Consider the following 27,501-nt stretch of genomic DNA (forward strand, 5'->3'; position numbering starts at 1 on the left):
AAGAGGAATCTCATGCAGCCTTGTAAATATAAAGTTCAAAAACTGGAATGTGAGATAAATCCTCATTTAATTGAATCAATTTATGCGTCATTAGTTCTATATAGCCTATACTTTCTTGTTCTGAACTTCTAACGGGTGTGGCTTCGCAACATTGATCAGGAGCAGCTGCTCACAGATTAGACAACTCCAACACAGTTGCACCTCCGACACCGCAAAAACATCAGCTACGTGGGTGTCGGATATCGCCGGTTAACGCTTGATCTGATTAAATCTAGGCCTAACAATGTCTTAACCAGCCATAAGGAGAAACATTTACTTTTTATCACCACAGAGACAAATTACAATTATACTCGTATGTTAACAAGAGTAGCTTATGACAAAATCACAACCATTTACAGTATACATAAGATACAACCTAAAAATGATCATTTCTGTTATTTAAAGTGTAAACAGTTTGTCATACATGTCAGGTAGACATTCAGTAGGTATGGGCCTGGAGTTTTTCATGATCATGTGACTTAACCAGGAAAAAATCTAGACCTATAGCCTATAACTAAATACTTATTCATAGAATTAGTGAGGGGTAGTAGCTGAAGAGTGGTAGTAGCATAGAGTGACTTTAGAGAGGTGTCAGTATAGCAAGGCACAACAAGGAGAAAGGAGAGGACATTGCAAAGAGGTCACACTAGGGAGTGAGACATGGTGCATCTCAAATGGCACCTTATTCGCTATATAGTGCACTACTTTAGACCAGAGTCTATGGACCCTGGTCAAAATCAGTGCACTATATAGGTAACAGGGCGCCATTTGTGACAACCAGAGTAAGAAGATAGTCATGTTAGTCAGTCTGAGTCTGGATCCTGTCCCTCAGCCTCTTAGCCACAGGCAGGAACTCCAACTCCCAGCATAATCGGTGGAAGTCCCTGATGTCGTCAGAGGTCCACTGCAGCGCGTCCTCCTCGTCTGAGAGATAGAAAGAGCTTAATCAAAATGCTTCAACATAAAAAATAGTATCTGTTTACAGAAGCATAGAAACACTAAAGATGGTTATTAAATACACTTTCGGTAAATCATTACAGTAGTAGTGTGGTATCCTTACTTAGGTATAGTGTTAGGACCTCTAGCAGTGCCTCCCTTTCCTGGTTGTTCATCACAGTCTCCGTCCCCCCCTCCTCAGTGAGGTTCCACAGGGTCTGACACACCAGGCCAGCCAGCTGCCAGTCCACTGGCCCAAAGTCCCTCAGACAGTCTGCCAGCCTGCACATATACGTGACTGGGTGAGACTTAAGTCACATGATCCTTAAGTGCAGCTGGTCCTAAAGTTTGGCCCCTGCTACTGTAGTAAGGCTCTTTGGCTAAAGATGACTGAGTCTTGAGCTTAGCACTCTACAACCGATATACAGTACCAGTCAAAAGTTTGGACACACCCACTAGTTTCTTTATTTTGACTATTCTCTACATTGTAGAATAATAGTGAAGACATCAAAACTATGAAATCATGCGGTAACCAAAAAAAAGTGTTAAACAAATCAAAATATTTTATATGAGATTCTTCAAAGTAGACACCCTTTGCCTTGATGACAGCTTTGCAAACTCTTGGCATTCTCAACCAGCTTCATGAGGTAGTCACCTGGAATGTATTTCAATTAACAGGTGTGTCTTAAAAGTTAATTTGTAGAATTTCTTTCCTTCTTGATGCATTTGAGCAAATTAGTTGTGTTGTGACAAGGTAGTATACAGAAGATAGCCATATTTGGTAAAAGACCAAGTCCATATTATGGCAAGAACAGCTCAAATAAGCAAAGAGAAATGACAGTCCATTACTTTAAGACATGAAGGTCAGTCAATCAGGAACATTTCAAGAACTAAAGTTTCCTCAAGCGCAGTCACAAAAACCATCAAGCGCTATGATGAAACTGACTCTCGAGGACCGCCCCAGGAAAGGAAAACCCAAAGTTACCTCTACTGCAGAGGATAAGTTCATTAGAGTTACCATCCTCAGAAATCGTCAATTAACTAAATCTCAGATTGCAGTCCAAATAAATGCTTCACAGAGTTGAAGTAACAGACACATCTCAACATCAACTGTTCAGAGGAGACTGGGTGAATCAGGCCTTCATGGTCGAATTGCTGCAAAGAAACCACTACTAAAGGACACCAATAAGATAGAGAGTCTTGCTTGGGCCAAGAAACACAAGCAGTGGACTTTAGATCAGTGGAAATCTGTCCTTTGGTCTGATTCCAAATTTGAGATTTTTGGTTCCAACCGAGTCTTTGTGAAATGCAGAGTAGGTGAACGGATGATCTCCCCATGTGTGGTTCCCACCGTGAAGCAGGTGGTGTGATGGTGTGGGGATGCTTTGCTGGTGACACTGTCTTGTCATTTATTTAGAATTCAATGCACACTTAACCAGCATGGCTACCACAGCAATCTGCAGCGATACGCCATCCCATCTGGTTTGCGTTCAGTGGGACTATTATTTGTTTTTCAACAGCACCCAAAACATACCTCCAGGCTGTATAAGGGCTATTTGACCAAGGGGAGTGATCGAGTGCTGCATCAGATGACCTGGCCTCCACAATCACCTGACCTCAACCCAATTGAGATGATTTGGGATGAGTAGGACCACAATAGTGAAGGAAAAGCAGCCAACGAGTTCTCAGCATATGTGGGAACTCCTTCAAGACTGTTGGAAAAACATTCCAGGTGACTACCTCATGAAGCTGGTTTGAGAGAATGCCAAGAATGTGAAAAGCTGTCATCAAGGCAAAGGTTGGCTACTTTGAAGAATCTCATATATAAAATACATTTTGATTTGTTTAACACTTATTTGGTTACTACATGATTATTTCATGGTTTTGCTGTCTTTCACTATTATTATACAACGTAGAAAATAGCAAAAATAAAGAAAAACCCTTGAATGAATAGGTGTGTCCACACTAGGGTTGCACATGTTGGGGAATATTCAGAGGTGGAAACTTTCCGTGGGAATTAACAGGAATATATGGTAATTAACGGAAATACAGTTGAAGTCGGAAGTTTACATGAATTAGTTTTAATGACTCCAAACTAAGTGTTTCAACCACTCCACAAATGTCTTGTTAACAAACTATAGTTTTGGCAAGTTGGTTAGGACATCTACTTTGTGCATGACACAAGTCATTTTCCCAACAATTGTTTACAGACAGATTATTTCACTGTATCATAATTCCAGTGGGTCAGAAGTTTAGATACACTAAAGTGACAGTGCCTTTAAACAGATTGGAAAATTCCAGAATATGATGTCATGGCTTTAGAAGCTTCTGATAGAGGATTTCAATTAGACTGAGGCAATTGGAGGTGTACCTGTGGATGTATTGCAAGGCCTACCTTCAAACTCAGTGCCTCTTTGCTTGACATCATGGGAAAATCAAAAGAAATCAGCAAAGACCTCAGGAAAAAAAAATGTAGACCTCCACAAGTCTGGTTCATCATTGGGAGCAATTTCCAAATGCCTGAAGGTACCACGTTCATCTATACAAACAATAGTACACAAGTATAAACACTAAGGGACCACGCAGCCATCATACCGCTCAGGAAGGAGGCCGTCTTTGGTGCGAAAAGTGTAATCAATCCCAGAACAACAGCAAAGTACCTTGTGAAGATGCTGGAGGAAACGGGTACAAAAGCATCTATACAGTATCCACAGTAAAACGAGTCCTATACGACATAACCTGAAAGGGCGCTCAGCAAGGAAGAAGCCACTGCCCCAAAACCGCCATAAAAAAGCCAGACTACGGTTTGCAACTGCACATGGGGACAAAGATCGTACTTTTTGGAGAAATGTCCTCTGGTCTGGTGAAACAAAAATAGAACTGTTAGGCCATAATGACTTTCGTTATGTTTGGAGGAAAAAGGGGTAGGCTTGCAAGCCAAAGAACACCATCCCTACCTTGAAGCACAGGGTGCCAGCATCATGTTGTCGGGGTGCTTTGCTGCAGGAGGGACTGGTGCACTTCACAAAATAGATGGCTGCACGAGGAGGTAAAATTACGTGGATATATTGAAGCAACAACTCAAGACATCAGTCAGGAAGTTAACCTGTCTGGTACAAGTGGGACGCTACCTCGACAACAGCCAGTGAAATTGCAGAGCGCCAAATTCAAAACAGAAATCCCATAATTAAAATTCCTCAAACATACAAGTATTATCCACCATTTTAAAGATAAACTTCTTGTTAATCCAACCACAGTGTCAGATTTCAAAAAGGCTTTACTGCGAAAGCACACCATGCGATTATGTTAGGTCAGCACCTAAAAAAAAGCACCTCACAAAAAACAGAAATAGATAAAATGAATCACTAACCTTTGATGATCTTCATCAGATGGCACTCATAGGACTTCATGTTACACAATACATGTATGTTTTGTTCGATAAAGTTCATATTTATATCCAAAAATCTGTTTACAATGGAGAGTTATGGTCAGAAATGCATTGGCTCAAACGAACATCCGGTGAAAGTGCAGAGAGCAACATCAAATTACAGAAATACTCATCATAAACATTGATAAACAATACAAGTGTTAAACATATGAATAAACATAAACTTCTCCTTAATGCAACCGCTGTGTCAGATTTCAAAAAGGCTTTACGGAGAAAGCACACTTTGCGATTATGTTATGTCTGCACCTAGCCACAGAAACCCACACAGCCATTTTCCAGCCAAGGAGAGTGTCACAAAAGTCATAAATAGCATTACAATGAATCACTTACCTTTGATGATATTCATCTGGTGGCACTCCCAGATCTCGATGTTAGACAATGAATGTTTGTTATGTTCTATAATGTCCCTCTTTATGACCAAATACCTCCTTTTTGGTCACGCATTTTGTCCAGTAATCCGAATGCTTAAGGCGTGTGCACTAAGTCCAGACAAAAAGTTGTAAAAAAGTACAATGTTTAAAATCAATCCTACGGTTGTTTTTGTCATAAAGAATCAATAGTATTTTAACCGGACAAAAGCTTCGTCAATAGGAAAGAAAGGCGTGTTCCCGATCAGGCATATGGCTGATGAATGGAAATTTCCACTGGCCACTGATTGAAAGTACTGTATCTCCCTCATTTTTCAGAGTAAAAGCCTGAAACAATGCCTAAAGACTGACCACATGTAGAGGAAGCCACAGAGCTCGTGAACTGGGTCCTAGTCTTTGTATGGTGGATAGGCTTTCAATGGAAAAACAGCCTTTCAAAATAATAGTACTTCCTGGTTGGATTTTCCTTGGGTTTTTGCCTGCCATAACAGTTTTGGAAACTTTAGTGCGTTTTCTATCCAAATAGACTAATTATATGCATATCCTATCTTCTGGGCCTGAGTAGCAGGCAGTTTAATTTGGGCACGCTTTTCATCCAAAATTCAGAATGCTGCCCCCTACCCTAGTGAAGTTAAAGCTTGGTCGCAAATGGGTCTTCCAAATGGACAATGACCCCAAGCATACTTCCAAAGCTGTGGTAAAATGGCTTAAGGACAACAAAGGTCAGGTATTGGAGTGGCCATCACAAAGCCCTGACCTCAATCCCATAGAAAATGTCTGGGCAGAACTGAATAAAACGTGTGCGAGCAAGGAGGCCGACAAACCTGACTCAATTACACCATGGGCCAAAATTCACCCAACTTATTGTGGAAAGCTTGTGGAAGGCTACCCAAAACGTTTGACCCAAGTTAAACAATTTAAAGGCAATGCTACCAAATACTAATTGAGCGTATGTAAACTTCAGACCCACTGGGAAAGTGATGAAAGAAAAAAGCTAAAATAAATCATTCTCTCTACTATTATTCTGACATTTCACATTCCTAAAATAAAGTGGTGATCTTAACTGACCTAAGAAAGGGAATTTTTACTAGGATTAAAAGTCCGGAATTGTGAAAAACTGAGTTTAAATGTATTTGGCTAAGGTGTATGTACACTTCCGACTTCAACTGTATATGCAAATTAATATTAATACCATTTAAATGTACAGTGGCTTGAAAAAGTATTCACCCCTTTGGCATTTTTCCTATTTTGTTGCCTTACAATGTCGAATTAAAATGGATTTTTGGGGCGTTTGTATCATTTGATTTACACAACATGGTCGCAAATGTGTCTTCCAAATGGACAATGACCCGAAGCATACTTCCAAAGTTGTGGCATCACAAAGCCCTGACATTTGATTTACCACTTTGAAGATGCAAAATATTTATTAATTGTGAAACAAAGAAATAACACAAAAAAACCTGAAAACTTGAGAGTGCATAACTATTCATAACCCCCCGCCCCAAAGTCAATACTGTGTAGAACCACCTTTTGCAGCAATTACAGATGCAAGTCTCTTGGGGTATGTCTCTATAAGCTTGGCACATCTAGCCACTGGGAGTTTTGCCCATTCTTCAAGGCAAAACTGCCCCAGCTCCTTCAAGTTGGATGGGTTCCGCTGGTGTACAGCAATCTTTAAGTCATACCACTTATTTTTTTCTTTAAGCAATGGCTTTTTTCTGCCCAGCTCTGTAGTGTATGGCTTAAAGTGGACCTATGGACAGACACTCCAATCTCCGCTGTGGAGATTTGCAGCTCCTTTAGGGTTATCTTTGGTCTCTTTGTTGCCTCTCTGATTAATGCCCCCCTTGCCTGGTCCGTGAGTTTTGGTGGGTGGCCCTCTCATGGCAGGTTTGTTGTGGTGCCATAATCTTTACATTTTTTAATCATGGATTTAAATGGTGCTCCATGGGATGTTCAAAGTTTCTGATATTTTTTTATATCCCAACCCTGATCTGTATTTCTCCACAACTTTGTCTCTGACCTGTTTGGAGAGCTCCTTGGTCTTCATGGTGCCACTTGCTTGCTGGTGCCCCTTGCTTAGCGGTGTTTCAGACTCGGGGCTTTTCAGAACAGGACATGCGACAGATCATGTGACACTTAGATTGCACACAGGGGGACTTTATTTAACTTCTGAAGGTAATTGGTTGCACCAGATCTTATTTAGGGGCTTCATAGCAAAAGGATGAATACATATGCACACACCACTTCAATTTTTTGTAGAATTTTTTAGACTATTTTGTGTATGTCCATTACATGAAATCTAAATCAAAATTAATTTAAATTACAGGTTGTAAATGCAGCAAAATAGGCAATACACCAAGGGGATGAGTACTTTCGCAAGGCACCTTGGATGTTTTTTGCATTAGATATATTTACCATATCATATGGAGACAGAAACATAAACCGTTTACCTTATCATAAGTAGAGATAATCGCAAATGATTAAATCTTTACAATATAAATAACTATTTAGTTACAAATTGAACTTTAATTAAGTGAGTTGACTCATCACATGGGATGATTTCACTGAACAACAAAATAAAGGGAATATTGAATGATCCATCACATCTCCCAAAAACATTTTCAACATACATCTGTAAAATGATTGTCTAGAAACTAAAGCTTTGGTTGTCTTCCTCTCAGGCTTCCATGTCTTCTCCCTGAACCTCCTCAATGTCCACCTCTTGAACAGACCCCGAGGCCTAATCATTGTCACTTTCCAACCTTGTTTGAGATGGCTCGTTGTCATATAAAATATATTCACCCCACCCAGTATTGTAATCAAAACTTACCAGAAAGGATGTAGTCCTCAGACAGTGTAGTAGTGTGGGCTCAATAGAATCTCATTAGTGTGCAAGATCTTGAGAATCAGCTGTACATGTGATGGAAAGGTACACTGAACATGTGATGGAAGAATGCACTGTGCATGCAGAGGGTTGTTGCAATTCCATTGAATTGTGTATAGTTTAACCAAAATATGCCACAAGACCTAGAATTTACTTACGTGTCATCCCACAAAAAAAGGTTCACTATCATAAGTTCACTTTTTTGATGAATTTTAGCAAAATTCCAGGGCTTAACTTCCCATGGAAAATTAACTGGAAAGTTTCTGGCCCTTTGCAACCCTAGTCCACACTTTTGACTGGTACTATATTATTTATTTTTTCTCCCCAATTTCTCCCCAAAATTATGATCTTATCTCGTCGCTGCAACTCCCCTGTCTCTCTCTCTAGCGAGAGGTGAAGGTCAACTGACGATCGAAGTCAGCCTGCAGGCGCCCGGCCCGCTGCAAGGAGTCGCTAGAGCGCAATGAGCCCCCCGGCCAAACCCTCCCCTAACCCAGACGACGCTGGGCCAATTGTACACAGCCCTATGGGACTCCCGATCACGGCCGGTAATGACCGAATCGAACCCCAGGCTGGAGTGAAGTCAAAACACCACGATGCAATGCCTGCGCCACTCGGGAGGCTCTACAACAGATATTCTATCAAATGTATTCTATAAAAAATCTCAATAAGCTCAATTAACATAATTTTAAAAAAGAGGTTAATAGATCAAGTAAAGTAGCCTACACTGAGTCTTAAAAGCACCAGGTCTTAATTAACATGTTTTAGCACCATAAAGGTGGTACTGGGGTTAAGACCTAGTAAAATGACCACATACAGTACTCTAATATCATTCCTAGTTCCTGTGTGTGTGCTCCTTACTTGGTGTGTGCTCCCTCCTGTGTGAGGGTGGTTCTGCTGGGGGGGTTCAGGGCCAGGTTAGTGAGGACCCCACAGGCTGAGAAACACACCTCTGGGCTCTTAGAGTCCAACAGAGTCACCATAAACTGGTGCACTGGGGGAGACAGGGAGAGAAGAGGTTAAGAGGGGTTGGGGTACAACACAGGTGAGGCTTTAGAGTCAGTGTTTATCTGGGAAAAAAGGTTTCTATTTCATGCGTGTGCGTGCTCTGCATATGTATTCACAGAATACAATACCTAAAGCACAACCTTTATTTAGTCTAACAGGCGTCAATAGAGCATGACACATATCCCCATTTCACTCCACTGTGTGTGTGTGTATGTACGCATATACACACCGTTGTTTTGTATGATGAAGTCACAAACCTCCCTGGACTGGGACAGGTTGCCAAACACACGCGTGGCCTCCAGCATCCCATCAATACTGGAGCTGAGGAGCAGCTTCAACAACACTACAGAGAGAGAGAGAGGGTGGGAGGAATGGAGAAAGAGCAAGGGAGTGAGACAGCAAATATAAAAGAGACACCACAGCCACACAAACACTTAGGCCTAGCATACAAAAAACAGCCACACACACACACACACTGGGGCAAAAAAGTATTTAGTCAGCCACCAATTGTGCAAGTTCTCCCACTTAAAAAGATGAGAGAGGCCTGTAATTTTCATCATAGGTACACTTCAACTTTGACAGACAAAATGAGAAGGAAAAAAAATCCTTAAAATCACATTGTAGGTTTTTTTAATGAATTTATTTGCAAATTATGGTGGAAAATAAGTATTTGGTCAATAACAAAAGTTTCTCAATACTTTGTCATTGCCAACAAAGGGTATATAACAGAGGTCAAACGCTTTCTGTAAGTCTTCACGAGGTTTTCACACACTGTTGCTGGTATTTTGGCCCATTCCTCCATGCAGATCTCCTCTAGAGCAGTGATGTTTTGGGGCTGTTGTTGGGCAACACGGACGTTCAACTCCCTCCAAAGATTTTCTATGGGATTGAGATCTGGAGACTGGCTAGGCCACTCCAGGAACTTGAAATGCTTCTTACGAAGCCACTCCTTCGTTGCCCGGGCGGTGTGTTTGGGATCATTGTCATGCTGAAAGACCCAGCCACGTTTCATCTTCAATGGAGGTTTTCACTCAAAATCTCACGATACATGGCCCCATTAATTCTTTCCTTTACACGGATCAGTCGTCCTGGTCCCTTTGCAGAAAAACAGCCCCAAAGCATGATGTTTCCACCCCCATGCTTCACAGTAGGTATGGTGTTCTTTGGCTGCAACTCAGTATTCTTTGTCCTCCAAACACGACAAGTTGAGTTTTCCAAAAAGTTATATTTTGGTTTCATCTGACCATATGACATTCTCCCAATCTTCTTCTGGATCATCCAAATGCTCTCTAGCAAACTTCGGACGGGCCTGGACATGTACTGGCTTAAACAGGGGGACACGTCTGGCACTGCAGGATTTGAGTCCCTGGCGGCGTAGTGTGTTACTGATGGTAGGCTTTGTTACTTTGGTCCCAGCTCTCTGCAGGTCATTCACTAGGTCCCCCCGTGTGGTTCTGGGATTTTTGACCCCACGGGGTGAGATAATTTTGACCCCACGGGGTGAGATCTTGCGTGGAGCCCCAGATCGAGGGAGATTATCAGTGGTCTTGTATATCTTCCATTTCCTAATAATTGTTCCCACAGTTGATTTCTTCAAACCAAGCTGCTTACCTATTGCAGATTCAGTCTTCGCAGCCTGGTGCAGGTCTACAATTTTGTTTCTGGTGTCCTTTGACAGCTCTTTGGTCTTGGCCATAGTAGAGTTTGGAGTGTGACTGTTTGAGGTTGTGGACAGGTGTCTTTTATACTGATAACAAGTTCAAACAGGTGCCATTAATACAGGTAACGAGTGGAGGACAGAGGAGCTTCTTAAAGAAGAAGTTACAGGTCTGTGAGAGCCAGAAATCTTGCTTTTTTTGTAGGTGACCAAAGTAGGTGACCTGTCCTCCATAATTTGCAAATAAATTCATTAAAAATCCTTCAATGTGATTTTCTGGATTTTTTTCTTCTCTTTTTGTCTGTCATAGTTGAAGTGTACCTATGATGAAAATTACAGGCCTCTCTCATCTTTTTAAGTGGAGAACTTGCACAATTGGTGGTTGACTAAAAACTTTTTTGCCCCACTGTATATACAGTTGAAGTCAGAAGTTTACATTCACTTAGGTTGGAGTCATTAAAACTCATTTTTTCAACCACTCAACAAATTTCGTGTCAACAAACTATAGTTTTGGCAAGTAGGTTAGAACATCAAGTAATTTTTCCAACAACTTTACAGACAGATTATTTCACTGGACCACAATTCCAGTGGGTAAGAAGTATACATACACCAAGTTGACTGTGCCTTTAAACAGCTTGGAACATTTCTGAAAAGATGTCATGGCTGTAGAAGCTTCTGTTAGGCTAATTGACATCATTTGATTCAATTGGAGATGTACCTGTGGATGTATTTCAAGGTCTACCTTCAAAACTCAGTGCCTCTTTGCTTGACATCATGGGAAAATCAAAAGGAATAAGCCAAGTTCTCAGAAAATAAATGTAGACCTCCAGAAGTCTAGTTCATCCTTGGGAGCAATTTCCAAATGCCTGAAGGTACCATGTTCAGCTGTACAAACAATAGTACACATGTATGAACACCAAGGGACCACGCAGCCATCATACCGCTCAGGAAGGAGACCGTCTTTGGTGCGAAAAGTGCAATCAATCCCAGAACAACAGCAAAGGACCTTGTGAAGATGCTGGAGGAAACGTGTACAAAAGCATCTATATCCACAGTAAAACGAGTCCTATATCGACATAACCTGAAAGGCCGCTCAACAAGGAAGAAGCCACTGCTCCAAAACCGCCATAAAAAAGCCAGACTACGGTTTACAACTGCATATGGGGACAAAGATCGTACTTTTCTGGTCTGGTGAAACAAAAATAGAACAGTTAGGCCATAATGACTTTCGTTATGTTTGGAGGAAAAAGGGGGAGGCTTTCAAGCCAAAAGAACACCATCCCAACCGTGAAGCACGGGGGGGCAGCATCATATTGTGGGGGTGCTTTGCTGCAGAAAGGACTGGTGCACTTCACAAAATAGATGGCATCACGAGGAGGGAAATTATGTGGATATATTGAAGCAACATCTCAAGACATCAGTCAGGAAGTTAAAGCTTGGTCGCTAATGGGTCTTCCAAATGGACAACGACCCCAAGCATACTTCCAAAGTTGTGGCAAAACGGCTTAAGGACAACAAAGTTTAGGTATTGGAGTGGCCATCACAAAGCCCTGACCTCAATCCTATAGAACATTTGTGGGCAGAACTGAAAAAGCTTGTGCGAGCAAGGAGGCCTACAAACCTGACTCAGTTACACCAGCTCTGTCAGGAGGAATGGGCCAAAATTCAACTTATTGTGGGAAGCTTGTGGAAGGCTGCCCGAAACGTTTGGCCCAAGTTAAACATTTTAAAGGCAATGCTACCGAAAATTAAATGAGTGTATATAAACTTCTGACCCACTGGGAATGTGATGAAAGAAATAAAAGCTGAAATAAATCATTCTCTCTTCTACTATTCTGACATTTCACAGTCCTAAAATAAAGTGGTGATCCTAACTGACCTAAGAAAGGGATTTTTTACTAGAATTAAATGTCAGGAATTGTGAAAAACTGAGTTTAAATATATTTGCCTAAGGTGTATGTAAACTTCCACGCACGCACGCACGCACGCAAGCACGCACAAACACACTCTCTTACACTTGGCAACAGTGAGTCCTCTGTCTCTGACCACTGAGCTGTCTTCCTGGTAAAAGGACAGGTTGTTGATGGTGGCAGCCACGTTCACCAGAAGCTCCTCACTTTCCTGCATGGACCTGAGCTCTGACACACACACACACACTTTACAGCAGGGAGAATTAAAACATTGGATGCATTTACTAAAAAAGATCTCTGTTGAGGCTCTCTGCAGAACAGCAAGAACAGAATATATAGGTCAAATGAAGGCAGTTAATAGTAAAATGTGTGAAAATAGTAACTATGGAATATGAAAAATTCACTTAGCTACATGTTATCTGCAGGAAATGTACCCAATAAATATGGGTATCATTTCCAACAAACTTGTGCAGAAAATTTTAAAAAGATGCAAGCGGTTGAAAACAGAATGTGCTCTGGATTTTGAAGCAGATGTTGCTTATTCGGTCATACTGTATATCACAGATATTGCGGTCGTACTGAGTGCCTGCATCATAGTGTGTGTTTCGTTTCTGGGTCTGATTGGAAAGGCCCTTTAGTGTGGTGGAGAATTTCTCCTCCTCTCTCTAAATGTAAAGCAGCATGCATCATAAACTGTGATTAAAACAGGATATTATTGAAATGCCTGACTTATGTCCACAGCCAGTGCAGATCAGAAAGGGAAAAACTACATCTCTTCGGTCTGTCTGGCTCTCACAATCTACTTTCTGTTTTGCTATTTTTCCCATTCTTTCTTTACTTTGTTTCACACTCACCCTCTCTTTCTTCAAATGTCCATACCTTTGTCTTTACCACCATCTGCATATGGCCCTCTATTTCTCTCTGTCATTCTCTCTCCATCTCCCCATACCCAGTCACGTACAGTGTGTGGGAGGGAGGCGGAAGATAAGAGCTCACAGTTGAGAAACTAAGAATCTCACAGCCACCTGAACATGGCCTATACCAGTCAGTCAGTCCTGAAACCATTCTAACCACCTAGGAGTTTCACAAGAACCAACCCCAGTCTCTCAAGAGAACAGAACATTCTGCTCTCTGGCTCTTTTCTGCAAATGGACCCAAACTGAAAAAGGATGTGCACAAAAAAATATTGAAAGAAAGAAGGCGAGAATGGAAAAATGAAATAGGTGTTAGATATTTGTCACTTGTTCCCAGCACACAGGAAGCTGTGGTACCAAAGAAGGACTGACTGTACAGAGTTTTACATTATAAAGGGTTTGTACATTTTTATTCATCTGTTGACGGAGCACCTCAGGGCTAAACAAATAATGTACTACTGTCTTGAGCGCTAGCTAGCTAGTTAGCTAACTAACTGACCCTAGTGAATAGAAAGATTCAGTACAACCAGGGACAATATGGAGATGGGAACATTATGGGGATGTTATGGGAATGTTATGGGATCATTATGGTAATGTTATGGAGACATTATGAGAACATTATGGGGATGTTATGAGAAGATTATGGGGTCATATTTCAGCCTTACATTACCCTCAAAGTGCTGAAACTCACCCAGTGTGTTCAGCAGGTAGTGTATTAGGTCTGTGTTAGCTGCCAGGGTCGGTCCCACTGCAGGGTGGATGGACATATTAGCCAGTACCCTGACCAGCTTCACCAGCACGTCCTTGCTCTCCCACCATCCCAAGAAAGGGGTGCAGGGGTTAGAGGTGTCCCTGGCTGGAGGTGTGCGGGGTGTGTGTGCGGGCGGTGGGTCCCACCTCCCGTGGTAGGTGTGGTAGAGCCCCAGGAGCACGGACATACATCCCTCAGCCGTGAAGAGTTGCTTTCTGGCCTCACTGCTCCGAGACGTTAGGTTACCCAGAGTGAAGAGCAGACGCACCACCAGGTCCTGTGTGGAGGGGAGACAGAAGGAGGGGGCTTGAATGTGTTTCAGTGTAGTGTGTGTGTGTGTGTTATCCACATAAACACATACCTTGGTTACAGAGAATAATACAGTCATTTCTCCCATCAGATATGGCATTACATTCATTTACAATTTCTCCCCTACCACAACGACAAGGACCGACAAATTACCTCAAAAGCAGAAGAAAACATATACCACCACGTTTGTTTCTCAATCGCACACCGCCCCTCCCCTAAAGTGGGTGTCACAAACATCCTTCCCATTGCCCTAGTTACCCTAGTCCTGGCTGGGCTGACTGGCAAGTGTGGCTGGGATGGACTCGGCTGTACTGTACTGTACAGGCTGTCCTGTCAAAGGGCTATTCAGGACACAACGTGATCAACCGTGTGTCTATGTGTATTAATGGGGGATATCTACTGTGTCTAGCATGTGTGTGCCCACTGTGTGTGTGTGTGTGTGTGTGTGTTAGCTCCCCTGCTGTGTGTTGTTTATTCCCTGGGTGATTTAGATCCTCCCCACCCAGTCTCCCTGAGGAAGGGCAGGATGACTTCCTCAATTTCTCCTGGGACGCTGATTAAAGTCAAAGTACACACACACACACTGCTGTAAATGTACTGGGACTTGGAGTACATAAACAACTTGCTCAAGGTAAACAGGCTTAGTCGATGAACAGTATAAACACTGGGAGTGAATAGGCTAATCTGCTTCCTATACCACAGTACACACACAGGGCTCACCTGTTTCCACTGGTGTTTGCTCAACAGTTCTATAAATAGTGTGTAGCAGCCCGGGGTCTGGGCCAGAACCAGGCAGCACTCAGAGTAGGAGGACAGTTTACTGGAGGACAGACAGAGGGACAATAAATAACACTGACCAGATAGACTCTCACTGGACTGTTTTACTAGAGGGATTGGTTTTATTGGCATTCGATGTGGAAATAGGGAGTGCTACATGGTTTTATAATCATTCACTGAGATAGTGAACTGTTCATTCATATTATAAGATAGGATGAACTGTAAATGTGTTTTTTTTAATGAGGAATAACAGTTCAGAGTGGCTGATGAAGTTGGGAAAAGTCTTTGAGACATATTTAACCATCACTTCATGTTTACAGACTAAAAAGAAATGCACAACATGCACCATGTCCAATGGCATGAGGACTGTACTGTCCCACCCTCAATGAAACAGTTGAATGTAACTTTTGAGAGGTTTTAGATGTACAGTGTGTGTGTGTTACCTGAACACCCTGGCAATGTTGGTGCAGATGTCCTGGTCTCCGTGGTGATGGCGCAGCACCAGGCACAGTTCTGCCAGGGTGCCGTGGGAGACGAAAAGGGGCGGGACTCGGGGAGGGCAGCCAGGTTCCTCAGGGTTGCTGTCAACTGCAAGGGTCAGAAGTGGAGAGAGAAAGAGCGAGAGAGCATGTGAGGCAATGTGATGGTATGAGAGCGGAACCAAGAGAACTGATGATTTATTGTAGATGGTCTTTGCCAGTTGCACCTGATGTAACAATATCTCCAGTAATCTTGAACCTTTTTGACAGAAGGAGCAGAAGTTATTCAAAGACCCTATAAATCACTCTATCGTGAAGGAAACTGATTTCTAACACTACACAGAGCGTTGCCAGCAGTAGCGCTGAAATGACAACACTCTCAGTTCCCTCTGACTACCAACAGCATAACAAGCAGCCAGACAGGCAGCCGCGTATCGTTTCATATCAAATCATCTGCTAAACTCTAACTCAGGATGTTATCTTAATCAGTTAATCAGATTGAAGATGGAAGTGGTGATTTTCTATAGAATGAAACATACTGTACTGTGGAGCAGAGCTGTGTGTTATGGCCCGAACAAATCAGAATATTATGGAGCAGCAGACAGAAACAAAAGCATAATTCCTAATAGCAGGAATAGGACAATTAAAAAGTTACCCTCACCAGAAATGAGAAGTTCCTTAAAACTGAATATTTCACATTTTGTTCCTTTTAATGTTTTGCTTTGTTACGTTTTTTTTAAACTTCAACTGAAAAGTTAACTGTCCAGCTGTTCTTCAAATGTCGAGGAACTTAGCTAAAAAAAAACTGCCTTTGACTGATTTGGAGTCAGCTCTACCGGGCCTTTACCATAGTGTTTATGTAACTGGTTCGGGGTATCTTCTACAATCTCACCTGTACATGGATGTGTCCTCCGATGGTGAACTGAGTGTGGTCAGGTTGGGACAGTGGGTGAAGCTTCTGTATGAGCAGGGTGGCCACACCCACACAGTCCTTGGCCAATAGGAGCCTGAGGAGGGCAGAGTTCCCTGAGAGGAACTTCAGAGTGCCCACACAGTACAACACAGCCTCCCCAGACACACACACATCCTCACAGCGCAGCACACACAGCAGCGAATCTGGACATAATACAAAGTCATATACACTTGTTAACACACATCACTCCAACCTCACAACACGAGCTGCTTTTAATACAACCTTACACAGGTAAAAACAACATTCAAACATACAGTACCAACCAAAAGTTTGGACATACCGTAACTACTCATTCCAGGGTTTTTCTTAATTTTGACTATTTTCTACATTGTAGAATAATAGTGAAGACATCAAAACTATGAAATAACACATTGAATCAGGCAGTAACCCAAACCCAAAATTGTTAAACAAATCAAAATATATTTTATATTTGAGATTCTTCAAAGTAGCAACCCTTTACCTTGATCACAGCTTGGCATTCTCTCAATCAGTTTCATGAGGTAGTCACCTGGAATGCATTTAAATTAACAAGTGTGCCTTGTTAAAAGTTACTTTGTGGAATTTATTTCCTTCTTAATCCGTTTGAGTCAATCAGTTGTGTTGTGACAAGGTAGGGGTGGTATACAGAAGATGGTCTTTTACCAAACAGGGCTAAGTCCATATTATGGCAAGAACAACTCAAATAAGCAAATAAACGACAGTCCATCATTATTTAATAAGACATGAAGGTCAGTCAATCTGGAAAAGTTTGAGAACTTTGAACGTGCAGTCGCAAAAACTATCAAGCACTATGATGAAACTGGCTCTCATGAGGACTGCCACAGGAAAGGAAGACTTGAGTAGGTGAACGGATTATCTCTGCATGTGGGGTTCCCACAGTGAAGAATGGAGGAGGAGGTATGATGGTGCTTTGCTGGTGACACTGTCTGTGATTTATTTAGAATTAAAAAGGCACACTTAACCAGCATGGCTACCACAGCATTTTTCAGCAATATGCCATACCATCTGGTTTGTGCTTAGTGGGACTATTATTTGTTTTTCAACAGGACAATGACCCAACACACCTCCAGGCTGTGTAAGGGCTATTTAACCAAGAAGGAGAGTGATGGAGTGCTGCATCAGATGACCTGGCCTCAACCCATTTGAGATGGTTTGGGATGAGTTGGACCGCAGAGTAAAGGAAAAGCAGCCAACAAGTCCTCAGCATATGTGGGAACTCCTTCAAGACTTGGAGAAGCATTCCAGGTGAAGCTGGTTGAGAGAATGCCAAGAGTGTGCAAAGCTGTCAAAGGTAAAGGGTGGCTACTTTGAAGAATCTCATAAAATATAGTTTGATTTGTTTAACACTTTTTTGTTTACTACATGATATTTCATTGTTTTGACGTCTTCACTACTATTCTACAATGTAGAAAATAATAAAATGAGTAGGTGTCCAAACTTTTGACTGGCACTGTATATAATTAACATTATACACACATACTGTTAAGTGTGTCAATGTGTTACCTATGATGGAGTTGTTCTGGAAGAGGATATCATTGCTCTCACTGCGGCTGATCTTGAAGATGAGTTTACAGATGTTCAGCAGGTTTTTTCCACTGACGTTCAGCTGAACAACAAGTCATTAGACAAAAATAATTCTAACACATAAGCCAGGAATTTTACGCTGTTGCTTTGAACTAAGGATGTCACCCAACAAAGCTAACTAACTAAGGACAGGTCTGTTTAAACTACTGTTGTGTATTAGGGCAAGGAAGAGATGGGAGAAATAGAATCATCATGATGACATTGATTGTACTCACCTCTAGGGTGAGTTTGGCGAGCTGCAGGTTGAGTTGTGCGGAATTGAGGTCGATGAGGCAGAACAGCGCCCTAAGAAGTCCCGCTCTCTTCCTGCAACGCCGGCCCAGCATGCCTTGCTCTGCCAGGGCGCCATGGAGACAGTCACACGCGTCACACAGCCGCTCCACGGCATCCTCGGATCCACCTGAGGAGAGGCACATGATTAAGAAAAATATGTAAACTTAGACATACAGTGGGGCAAATAAGTAAAATAAGTATTTGGTCACTTACAAACAAGCAAGATTTCTGGCTCTCACAGACCTGTAACTTCTTCTTTAAGAGGCTCCTCTGTCCTCCACTCGTTACCTGTATTAATGGCACCTGTTTGAACTTTTTATCAGTATAAAAGACACCTGTCCACAACCTCAAACAGTCACACTCCAAACTCCACTATGGCCAAGACCAAAGAGCTGTCAAAGGACACCAGAAACAAAATTGTAGACCTGCACCAGGCTGGGAAGACTGAACCTGCAATAGGTAAGCAGCTTGGTTTGAAGAAATCAACTGTGGGAGCAATTATTAGGAAATGAAAGACATACAAGACCACTGATAATCTCCCTTGATCTGGGGCTCCACGCAAGATCTCACCCCGTGGGGTCAAAATGATCACAAAAAATCCAGAACGACACAGGGGGACCTAGTGAATGACCTGCAGAGAGCTGGGACCAAAGTAACAAAGCCTACCATCAGTAACACACTACGCCGCCAGGGACTCAAATCCTGCAGTGCCAGACGTGTCCCCCTGCTTAAGCCAGTACATGTCCAGGCCCATCTGAAGTTTGCTAGAGAGCATTTGGATGATCCAGAAGAAGATTGGGAGAATGTAATATGGTCAGATGAAACAAAAAAATAACTTTTTGGTAAAAAATCAACTCGTCGTGTTTGGAGGACAAAGAATGCTGAGTTGCATCCAAAGAACATGATACCTACTGTGAAGCATGGGGGTGGAAACATCATGCTTTGGGGCTGTTTTTCTGCAAAGGGACCAGGACGACTGATCCGTGTAAAGGAAAGAATGAATGGGGCCATGTATCGTGAGATTTTGAGTGAAAACCTCCTTCCATCAGCAAGGGCATTGAAGATGAAACGTGGCTGGGTCTTTCAGCATGACAATGATCCCAAACACACCGACCAGGCAATGAATTAGTGGCTTCGTAAGAAGCATTTCAAGGTCCTGGAGTGGCCTAGCCAGTCTCCAGATCTCAACCCCATAGAAAATATTTGGAGGGAGTTGAAAGTCCATGTTGCCCAGCAACAGCCCCAAAACATCACTGCTCTAGAGGAGATCTGCATGGAGGAATGGGCCAAAATACCAGCAACAGTGTGTGAAAACCTCATGAAGATTTACAGAAAACATTGACCTCTGTCATTGCCAACAAAGGGTATATAACAAAGTATTGAGATAAACTTTTGTTATTGACCAAATACTTATTTTAACCATAATTTGCAAATGAATTCATAAAAAAATCCTACAATGTGATTTTCTGGATTTTTCTTTCTCATTTTGTCTGTCATACTTGAAGTGTACCTATGATGAAAAGTACAGGCCTCATCTTTTTTAAGTAGGAGAACATATACAATTGGTGGCTGACTAAATACTTTTTTGTCCCACTGTATTTGAGCAAATATACCACTGACATGCATTATTTATTCACATGCACACAGAGTTATGAGTTATGCACACATATCTTATGTTAGGATTTGGTCCCCAGTAAATATGCATGATTAACATCCTGTACATTACTGAGAGGAAAAGAGAGGGTGGGGTGCTTTTCCAGGTAAAATATATATGTTTTCCTTCTGTCTAAAAAAATATGGCCAATTTCCTCTTTCCAGAAAGGTTGGCCACACACTCGACTCAACATATTGCAATATCACAGGCAATCTGAAATGCATGAGCCAAGAGGTACTTGGTACAATAAATATTTCAAAAGTGTTAAAATATTTACAGACCTAGAATTCATTTTGCGGTAGTCAGACTGCAAAGTCAAACTAGGAGAATTCTGAAGGGATGCCAAACACAACACTAGTTTGTTTTGCTTTCTTCAACCGTTAAAATGGCTCCGTGTTAAACTTTTTTCATGTGTGTGTTTTTCTACCCACACTGATCTATTTTTATTAACTTACATATTAGCATGAAAAGGAAATCAGCTGAATAGCACATGAGAAACTTCCCTATATTCAAATCACAGGATAAACTTAATTTCAGTCCTGTTTTCACAATATCTGCCCAGTTCGCAAAAAAGTCTAAATTATTTGTGCATTTACGAAAGAGGTGCTTTTTGTACAGGACAACATAGATGCATTAGGGAAAGAATTGCAATCCAACACTGTCCAATCATCATTGTCCTATATTGAGAAGAATGTTATGTGACTAACATCTGTTTGTACTTTTGTTTGGGGTTCATTCATAGCAAACAGAACACTACCTGCAGCGATGGACTCCAGCTCTTGCAACAGAGGGAAAATCTTAACATTCCACACCACTGATTCGTCCTCAGCCTCCTGGCTGGCTGGTCTGTCTCCGTTGCCTAACTCTGTTCCTAACTCTGACACAGAAACAAGGAGACGAAAAGGGAAGAAAGAAAAACAGACAATTAATGACTCGAAGCTCAAATTGGTGCAAGAGGGCTGAGTATAGTTCACAAGTTCAGCTTCTTAAAATAAATCGATCTCCAGGAAGTTTAATGCCGGCAATGAAAGGTCACCGTTCGCATCTATAGTTCCTCTGATTTGTGTGTGTACTTGCGTGCGTGTGAATATTTGCATATCTGTATGCCTGGCTGCCTGGTGCAGTGGTGATGCAGGAAGTGGTGACTACAGACCAACAGCCATTAGTTGCTGCTTACAGAAAGTGTGTGAGTGAGGCCTTTCAGCAACAACACCCTGCATGATCAAAGTGTGACACACTGTTAAACTCTCACAGTTGAGAGGAAGGAAAGGTGGTTATGCTGGAGATGAGATGAACATTACATTCTTGGTTCTTTTCATTTAGCAGCTTAATATATCCTCAACCAGTATGTAGACATCAAACCAACTATGACTTTGATTTAAGCTCAAATAAAATAAAACATCCTTCAAAGTCAGGGTGACACACACATCTACAGCCAACCAACCTGGATGGTAGATTTAACAATAGGTTTAACAATTGGCCTGGTGTAGGCTACCTTCGCAGGCTCTGTTGGTTCGCTGCTGGACATATAAGCCCTTAGTTGATCCTAACGTACAGTTAGAACTGTATGGTTCAGTAAACTATTGAACTAAGCTAGTATTCACTTAGTGAATCAGGACTAACCTGTTCTGGCCCCGGCTCCTGCTCCTGTTCCTTCGCCTGGTCTAATAGATGAGTCAACACCACCATGGAACCTGAGTCCACTGCAATTTGACATAAACACACACAAGATGTCTTTACCAAAATGGTGGCTCAGAACCTGTTAGGTCTTGGCTGATTAACTATTGTTAACTGAGATGTAAGACATTTTCAAAGATGCGTCACTCACAGTGCATAATACTGTAGTTTGGAAATGACTGGTTGTATTGCTAGATACATGGGGCGGTAGGATAGCCTAGTGGTTAGAGCGTTGGACTAATAACCGGAAGGTTCAAATCCCAGAGCTGACAAGATAGCAATCTGTTGTTCTGCCCCTGAACAGGCAGTTAACCCACTGTTCCTAGGCCGTCATTGAAAATAAGAATTTGTTCTTAACGGACTTGCCTAGCTAAATAAAATATGTGACCAGTTCCTTTAGCCACCACTTGGTGTCCCCATTGCAACAAGAACTCAGACCTCAGCTTTGTGGTTAAAGCCATTCATGTTTTGTCACTGTGACTACTCACCAGTCAGTTTCAGTTAGAGAACAGACAGTAACAACCATAACATGCTGTTTTAATCTGCACTGTTCCTGTTCACTGTCTGTTTGTTGTCATTGATGTTCAAATTGATATTGACAGTGCTATAATGTCCCTACTATAAGTACAATTCTGCATGGAACTTAAAACTTCCTCAAGGGCTAAAGCATCTATTGGATGACTTACGGACAGTACTGAGGCTGGTACACAGGGCATAGACTAGATCAGAAAACACAAGCCCCGAGAGCAGAGGTGAATGTTATTCTACATTTCAGAGAGAGAGAAAAATAGGGAGATGCACAAATACACATGGAGAGAGAGACAGAGAGAGAGAGACATAAAGAGTGAGGGAGAGAGAGTGGGAGAGAGGGGTCATGGGGTCTGTGTGATAGGATTAGGGCCTGATAATAGGGCCTCTGTGTGTGATAGTGCATTCTCAGAGACATGATCTCATCTGTGTCTTGGGCCTGGGCAGGGTCTAGCCAATGGACAGCAGACAGTCAGTCAGTCAGTCCCAGCAGAGACACTGCTATGCTGATGCCAGCCATGCCCAGATGGGCACCCAAATCTAATAGACATCCATTTGGAGCTATAAAGCCCAGGCTTATTGGAGAAAAAGAAGCAGCCAATGTCTAATCTCTCACTCTTCATTTCTCACTCACTTTTTTTCAATTTCTTCAGCATGCACTACTCATTCCAACTTTAAATCTTTCACTCTGTAGATCAATATTTTATATCAATCTCCTTCGCTCTCACCCCTGGCTCAAACCCTCACTCTCCCTTTTCTGTCGCTTTCTATCCCCCTCTCTCTAAGATGGGTTGGTCTAAGTTCTGAAAAGGATTCCTGGCTTGGATTTTTGGTTCTCAGTAAACCTGTGGGGATCTTGGTTTCTAAGTAAAAGTGTTTAATGGTTGTTCGCCAGCAGCTATAGCTAATCGATGAAAAGGATGTATTTTAATGACAGGCCCGTCCTCAGGCCTGGAGTTATGCCTATGTAACTGACATTCTCCTGATGAGGTCGGTAGAAAGAAACAGTGTTCTAGCCTCTACTGACTGTGGAGGTATAAGGCTGACCAGTCAGTGATGGTGATAACAGATAGATAGACCTATTTTATTAGGAAGGGCTTTGGCTGAGAAGGTAGTTTGGGTGGGGAAACTAGGATCCCTTTAAACCAGGGATTTCCAAACTCGGTCCTGGGGCCTCCCATGGGTGCACGTTTTGGGTTTTGCACTAGCACTACACAACAGATTCACAACTGATTCAAATCAACCCATCATCCAGCTAAGATTATTTGAGTCAGCTGTCTAGTGCTTGGCCAAAAACAAAATGTGCACCCATGGGAGGCCCCAGGACCGAGTTTGGGAAATCCTGCTTAAAGACAGATACCTGACCTGAATAATGAGTTTGACTTATTAGGCCTAGATGGGGGTAGCTAAAAGGTTATATAATATTTTATAACACTTTGGAGAAATTCATGAAATACCTTGAATAAACATGAAGGCATTCTGAGAACCAAAATGAGTGAGAAAGCAGAGGAGGTGGGGGTGCGTAGTTAAAGTCCTTTGAATTGGACACACTGAAGGTGTGACAAAGAGGGTGGCGAAGGCCAAGGGCCGGGGATGTGAAATGTAAGAATAGGAGGTATAATTCACCACTATGCAGTACTGGTGACATGGAATCCATTGTGTGAGTAAAACAGTAAGAAAAATTCAAGAAAAAAAATATGGAAAAAAGAGAAACGAGAATAGAAAGAAACGAGGATATGGAGGAAAGAGAGAACAAGGGTGAAATGTAGAGAAATGTACAGGCATACAGTACCTTACACTATTGGTCCTGGGTGGGGCAGGTTTCGAGGGTCCTCCACTATCCTTGTCTCTCCTCTCTCGATCAGTAGGCTCAACATAAAGGGCTCTCCTGCCTCTTCCCTTAGCTGACAGCTCTCTCTGCTCTGGGCTGGAGACTGAATTTACACTCTCCCTTACTACAAACACAGTACAATTGAGAGCTATTATAGTTACTGGATACTAGTGTTAATTCTGAACACCCCTTAACGTTTTCACCATCTTTTCAGATATTGTGTTTTGATTTGGTGAAAGATTAGAAAATTAATGTTTAGAAAATGTACAAATAACCCAATTTTAGTCATTTTAGCTTTTCCCAAAAGCGTTATAATACAGTAAGTAGGGAATGACAGCAAGCAAATGTGCAAAAAAAGAAGACTAAACCCCAAGGCAACCAGCGACAGTGAATTATGCTTTCCACCTCAACCACCCCAGTGGTAATGTAAAGCAGGTATAATGTCCTCCTGTGAATAGCTCCATTCATTTCCCTTTGGGAGAAGCGCTGTTCCAGCCTTCTGCCTGTAAACATGGTTTAATAAAAAAATGACTAGCAGGCCACGCACTGAGATATTTACTTACAATAATAGTGTTAATGGTTTGCTTATTGCAACCATCCCTATCTCCCCCTCGCTTTAAAAAACCCTAACATGCAACTCTCAGTCATTCAAAAAATCATTTTTCAACCACTCCACAAATTTCTTGTCAAAAAACTAGTTTTGGCAAGTCAGTTAGGACATCTACTTTGTGCATGAAACAAGACATTTTTCCAACAATTGTTTACAGATAGACTATTTTGCTTATAATTCACTGTATCACAATTCCGGTGGGTCAGAAGTTTACATACACTAAGTTGACTGTGCCTTTAAACAGCTTGGAAAATTCCAGGAAATTATGTCATGGCTTTAGAAGCTTCTGATATGTTAATTGACATCATTTGAGTCAATTGGAGGTGTACCTGTGGATGTATTTCAAGGCTCATCTTCAAACTCAGAAGCCACTGCTCCAAATCCGCCATAAAAAGCCAGACTACGGATTGCAACTGCACATGGGGACAAAGATCATACTTTTTGGAGAAATAATGAAACAAACATAGAACTTTTTGGCCATAAAGACCATCGTTATGTTTGGAGGAAAAAGGGGGAGGCCAGCACCAGCTCTGTCAGGAGGAATGTGCCAAAATGTACCCAATTTATTGTGGGAAGCTTGTGGAAGCCTTCCCGAAACATTTAGCAATGCTACCAAATACTAATTGAGTGTATGTCAACTTCTGACCCACTGGGAATGTGATGAAAGAAATAAAAGCTGAAATAAATCATTCTTTCCACTATTATTCTGACGTTTCACATTCTTAATAATGTAGTGATCCTAACTGACCTAAAACAGGGAATTTCTACTTGGATTAAATGTCAGGAATTGTAAAAAAAAAAATACTGAGTTTAAACGTATTTGGCTAAGGTGTAGGTAAACTTCCGACTTCAACTGTATGTGTGTGTGTGTGTGTGTGTGTATATCACCTCCAATCGCTCCATCGCTTTTGCAATTTTGTCTCTCCCTTCTTAGACTTCCTAATAAAATACAAAAAAACTACATCTCAGCCCTCTTTTTCCTCGCTCTTCATCTCTTTCCTTTCTCTCCATCTCTCCTTACCTTCTGTTGGCCGTGCCACAGGTGGGAGTGTTGTCAGAGAGCCAGCTCTAAAAAGGCGTGCCCTCGCCCCCCTCTTCAGCTCCAGGGGGTCAGAGGGGGGTTTGGGGAGGGCCATGGGGCTGATGGGATCTGGGTCCTCATCCTGGGCCACTGGCAACCTGGGCTTCTGGTAGGCCATAAACATTACTTCATCATTAAAGGGACCAAACACCGATTTAGTGTGTGTTGTCTTCAGCTGATCAGAACGATACACTAATGCTTTCCAAGACCCCCAAGTTCACAAGGATACACACAGATTAATGTACTGTACAAGAGTGAGGATATGAAATGTAGTGAGGAGAACTCACATGTTCCAGAGGAGACAGGCGAGTTCCAGAACCCGGTCTGGAGTCTGGCACTTCAAAGTTCCGAGCGTAGAGGCTGAAAGAAGAAAAAAGACCATATTCATTCAGTACACTGTATGGATGTGACACTAGACTACTGCTAGGGGGGTTATAATATAGGGTGTTTAACCAGATCCTTAACCTGAATGTAGAGGGAGGTCGACTGTCTTGGGTTCGAGAGGTCTCTCCAAACAGCTGTCTGTGGTTGTCTCGAGGGGTAAAAGGTCGCTGGGTGCGCAGGGTCCTCAGAGAGTGCCTAGCCTCGGTGACGATCTCTGCGCTGGTCTTCCTCAGAGGGTCAGGGTTCAGGGTGAAAGGGCTGTGTTTCTCACGCTTCCTCTCCAAAGAAGACATTTTGTGATGGTTGTTGCCAGCAGGACCAGGGATGAGGTCAGGAGAATTACTTTATGAGAATGATTTCATCACTGAAGTGGGTTTTGCCTGGGTGTATTACTGAAGAGGAAGAGGCGGTGAAATGATGAGGAAACCTATTCATATATATTATTATATATATGGGTGAATAATAAACACAGTATGTTAAGCCATTGCAGAAACAGGCACCAAAAATGCATCTGAGTAAAGCAAGCAAAACGGCATAAAAAACTGTAGACTGATATGAAGAGTTACAGTGAGTGGCTTGTTGTAAATTAGAAAGCCTGCGCGTCCTCGCTAAGTAACCATGGTAACCGAGAACAGCGGAGGTAGCAAGCGTTTGACTAGTGACAACAAACCGGAGTGGCTAAAAAGTAACAGAAATTGTGTACAGAAACGAACAAATGAAATGGTAATCTATGATACACTCTGATTTTTTCAACCGATAACACTACCAGGAATACTCACCGTGAATTGGTATCATAAACTAAATACCTCGGGAGAGGTGTCAAAAACCAAGCGTGCTAGCATGCTAGCCAGTTCAAATGCTTTGGATAACGTTAGCATCAGCTGGCAGATTTTGGAAATTAAAATAAATTGAATTCTTATTACTAAAATAAACTTACCGTCTACTGGTGATCACCTTTAAAATGAATGGCCGATTTTGAGACGACTCTTCTAGCTACAGCCAAACAGGGAAATGCATTGCTTTTCAAGTTTGATGCAAGTGAGTTTGTAGAGGTTGCAGGCAAACGACTGCCTGACGTCGTCGAGTCTCGGGCACGAGCCTTACCGTCAGTTTGTGTCCAGGTGAGTCCCTCAACATCTCCACCGTTTTTTCGGTACAACATTTGCATTTTTCAATAAACTGACAAAAAAGCATGACATTTTAACAAGTCAGTTGCATCACACCATCACATAGGCTATCATGTCATACATCACTGAATAATCATTTTTACCTGTAACCAGGGATGATAACCAATTTTGTGTGTTGAATTGGTTTCTAGATTAGAGAACTTTTGCCGAAATGTCAGTTTTCCTCATCTGTCATTAAATTAAAAGGTGCTCTGTATTTAAGCGATCTTTAAAATGGACATTGTGTTGTTTGTCAC

The 27,501-nt window shown here is 42.0% G+C and overlaps 1 protein-coding gene across 1 annotated transcript; it reads right to left on the minus strand.

The window, feature by feature from the left end:
• Positions 1-299: 299 nt before the first annotated feature.
• On the minus strand, positions 300-27,112 carry LOC115108043 (armadillo repeat-containing protein 2). Its single transcript, XM_029631936.2, is given in 20 exon segments — positions 300-963; positions 1,100-1,257; positions 8,540-8,672; positions 8,916-9,029; positions 12,359-12,481; positions 13,859-14,195; positions 14,948-15,047; positions 15,448-15,547; positions 15,550-15,592; positions 16,376-16,599; positions 17,960-18,062; positions 18,256-18,440; positions 20,725-20,844; positions 21,591-21,670; positions 23,965-24,127; positions 25,502-25,552; positions 25,635-25,800; positions 25,982-26,054; positions 26,160-26,470; positions 27,016-27,112. Coding segments are annotated over 19 exon segments (2,610 nt in total). The 5' UTR covers positions 26,372-26,470; positions 27,016-27,112; the 3' UTR covers positions 300-838.
• Between the last annotated feature and the right edge of the window lie 389 nt (positions 27,113-27,501).

Source organism: Oncorhynchus nerka, linkage group LG24 (assembly GCF_034236695.1).
Source record: "Oncorhynchus nerka isolate Pitt River linkage group LG24, Oner_Uvic_2.0, whole genome shotgun sequence".
In the NCBI taxonomy this organism is placed as follows: Eukaryota; Metazoa; Chordata; class Actinopteri; order Salmoniformes; family Salmonidae; genus Oncorhynchus; species Oncorhynchus nerka.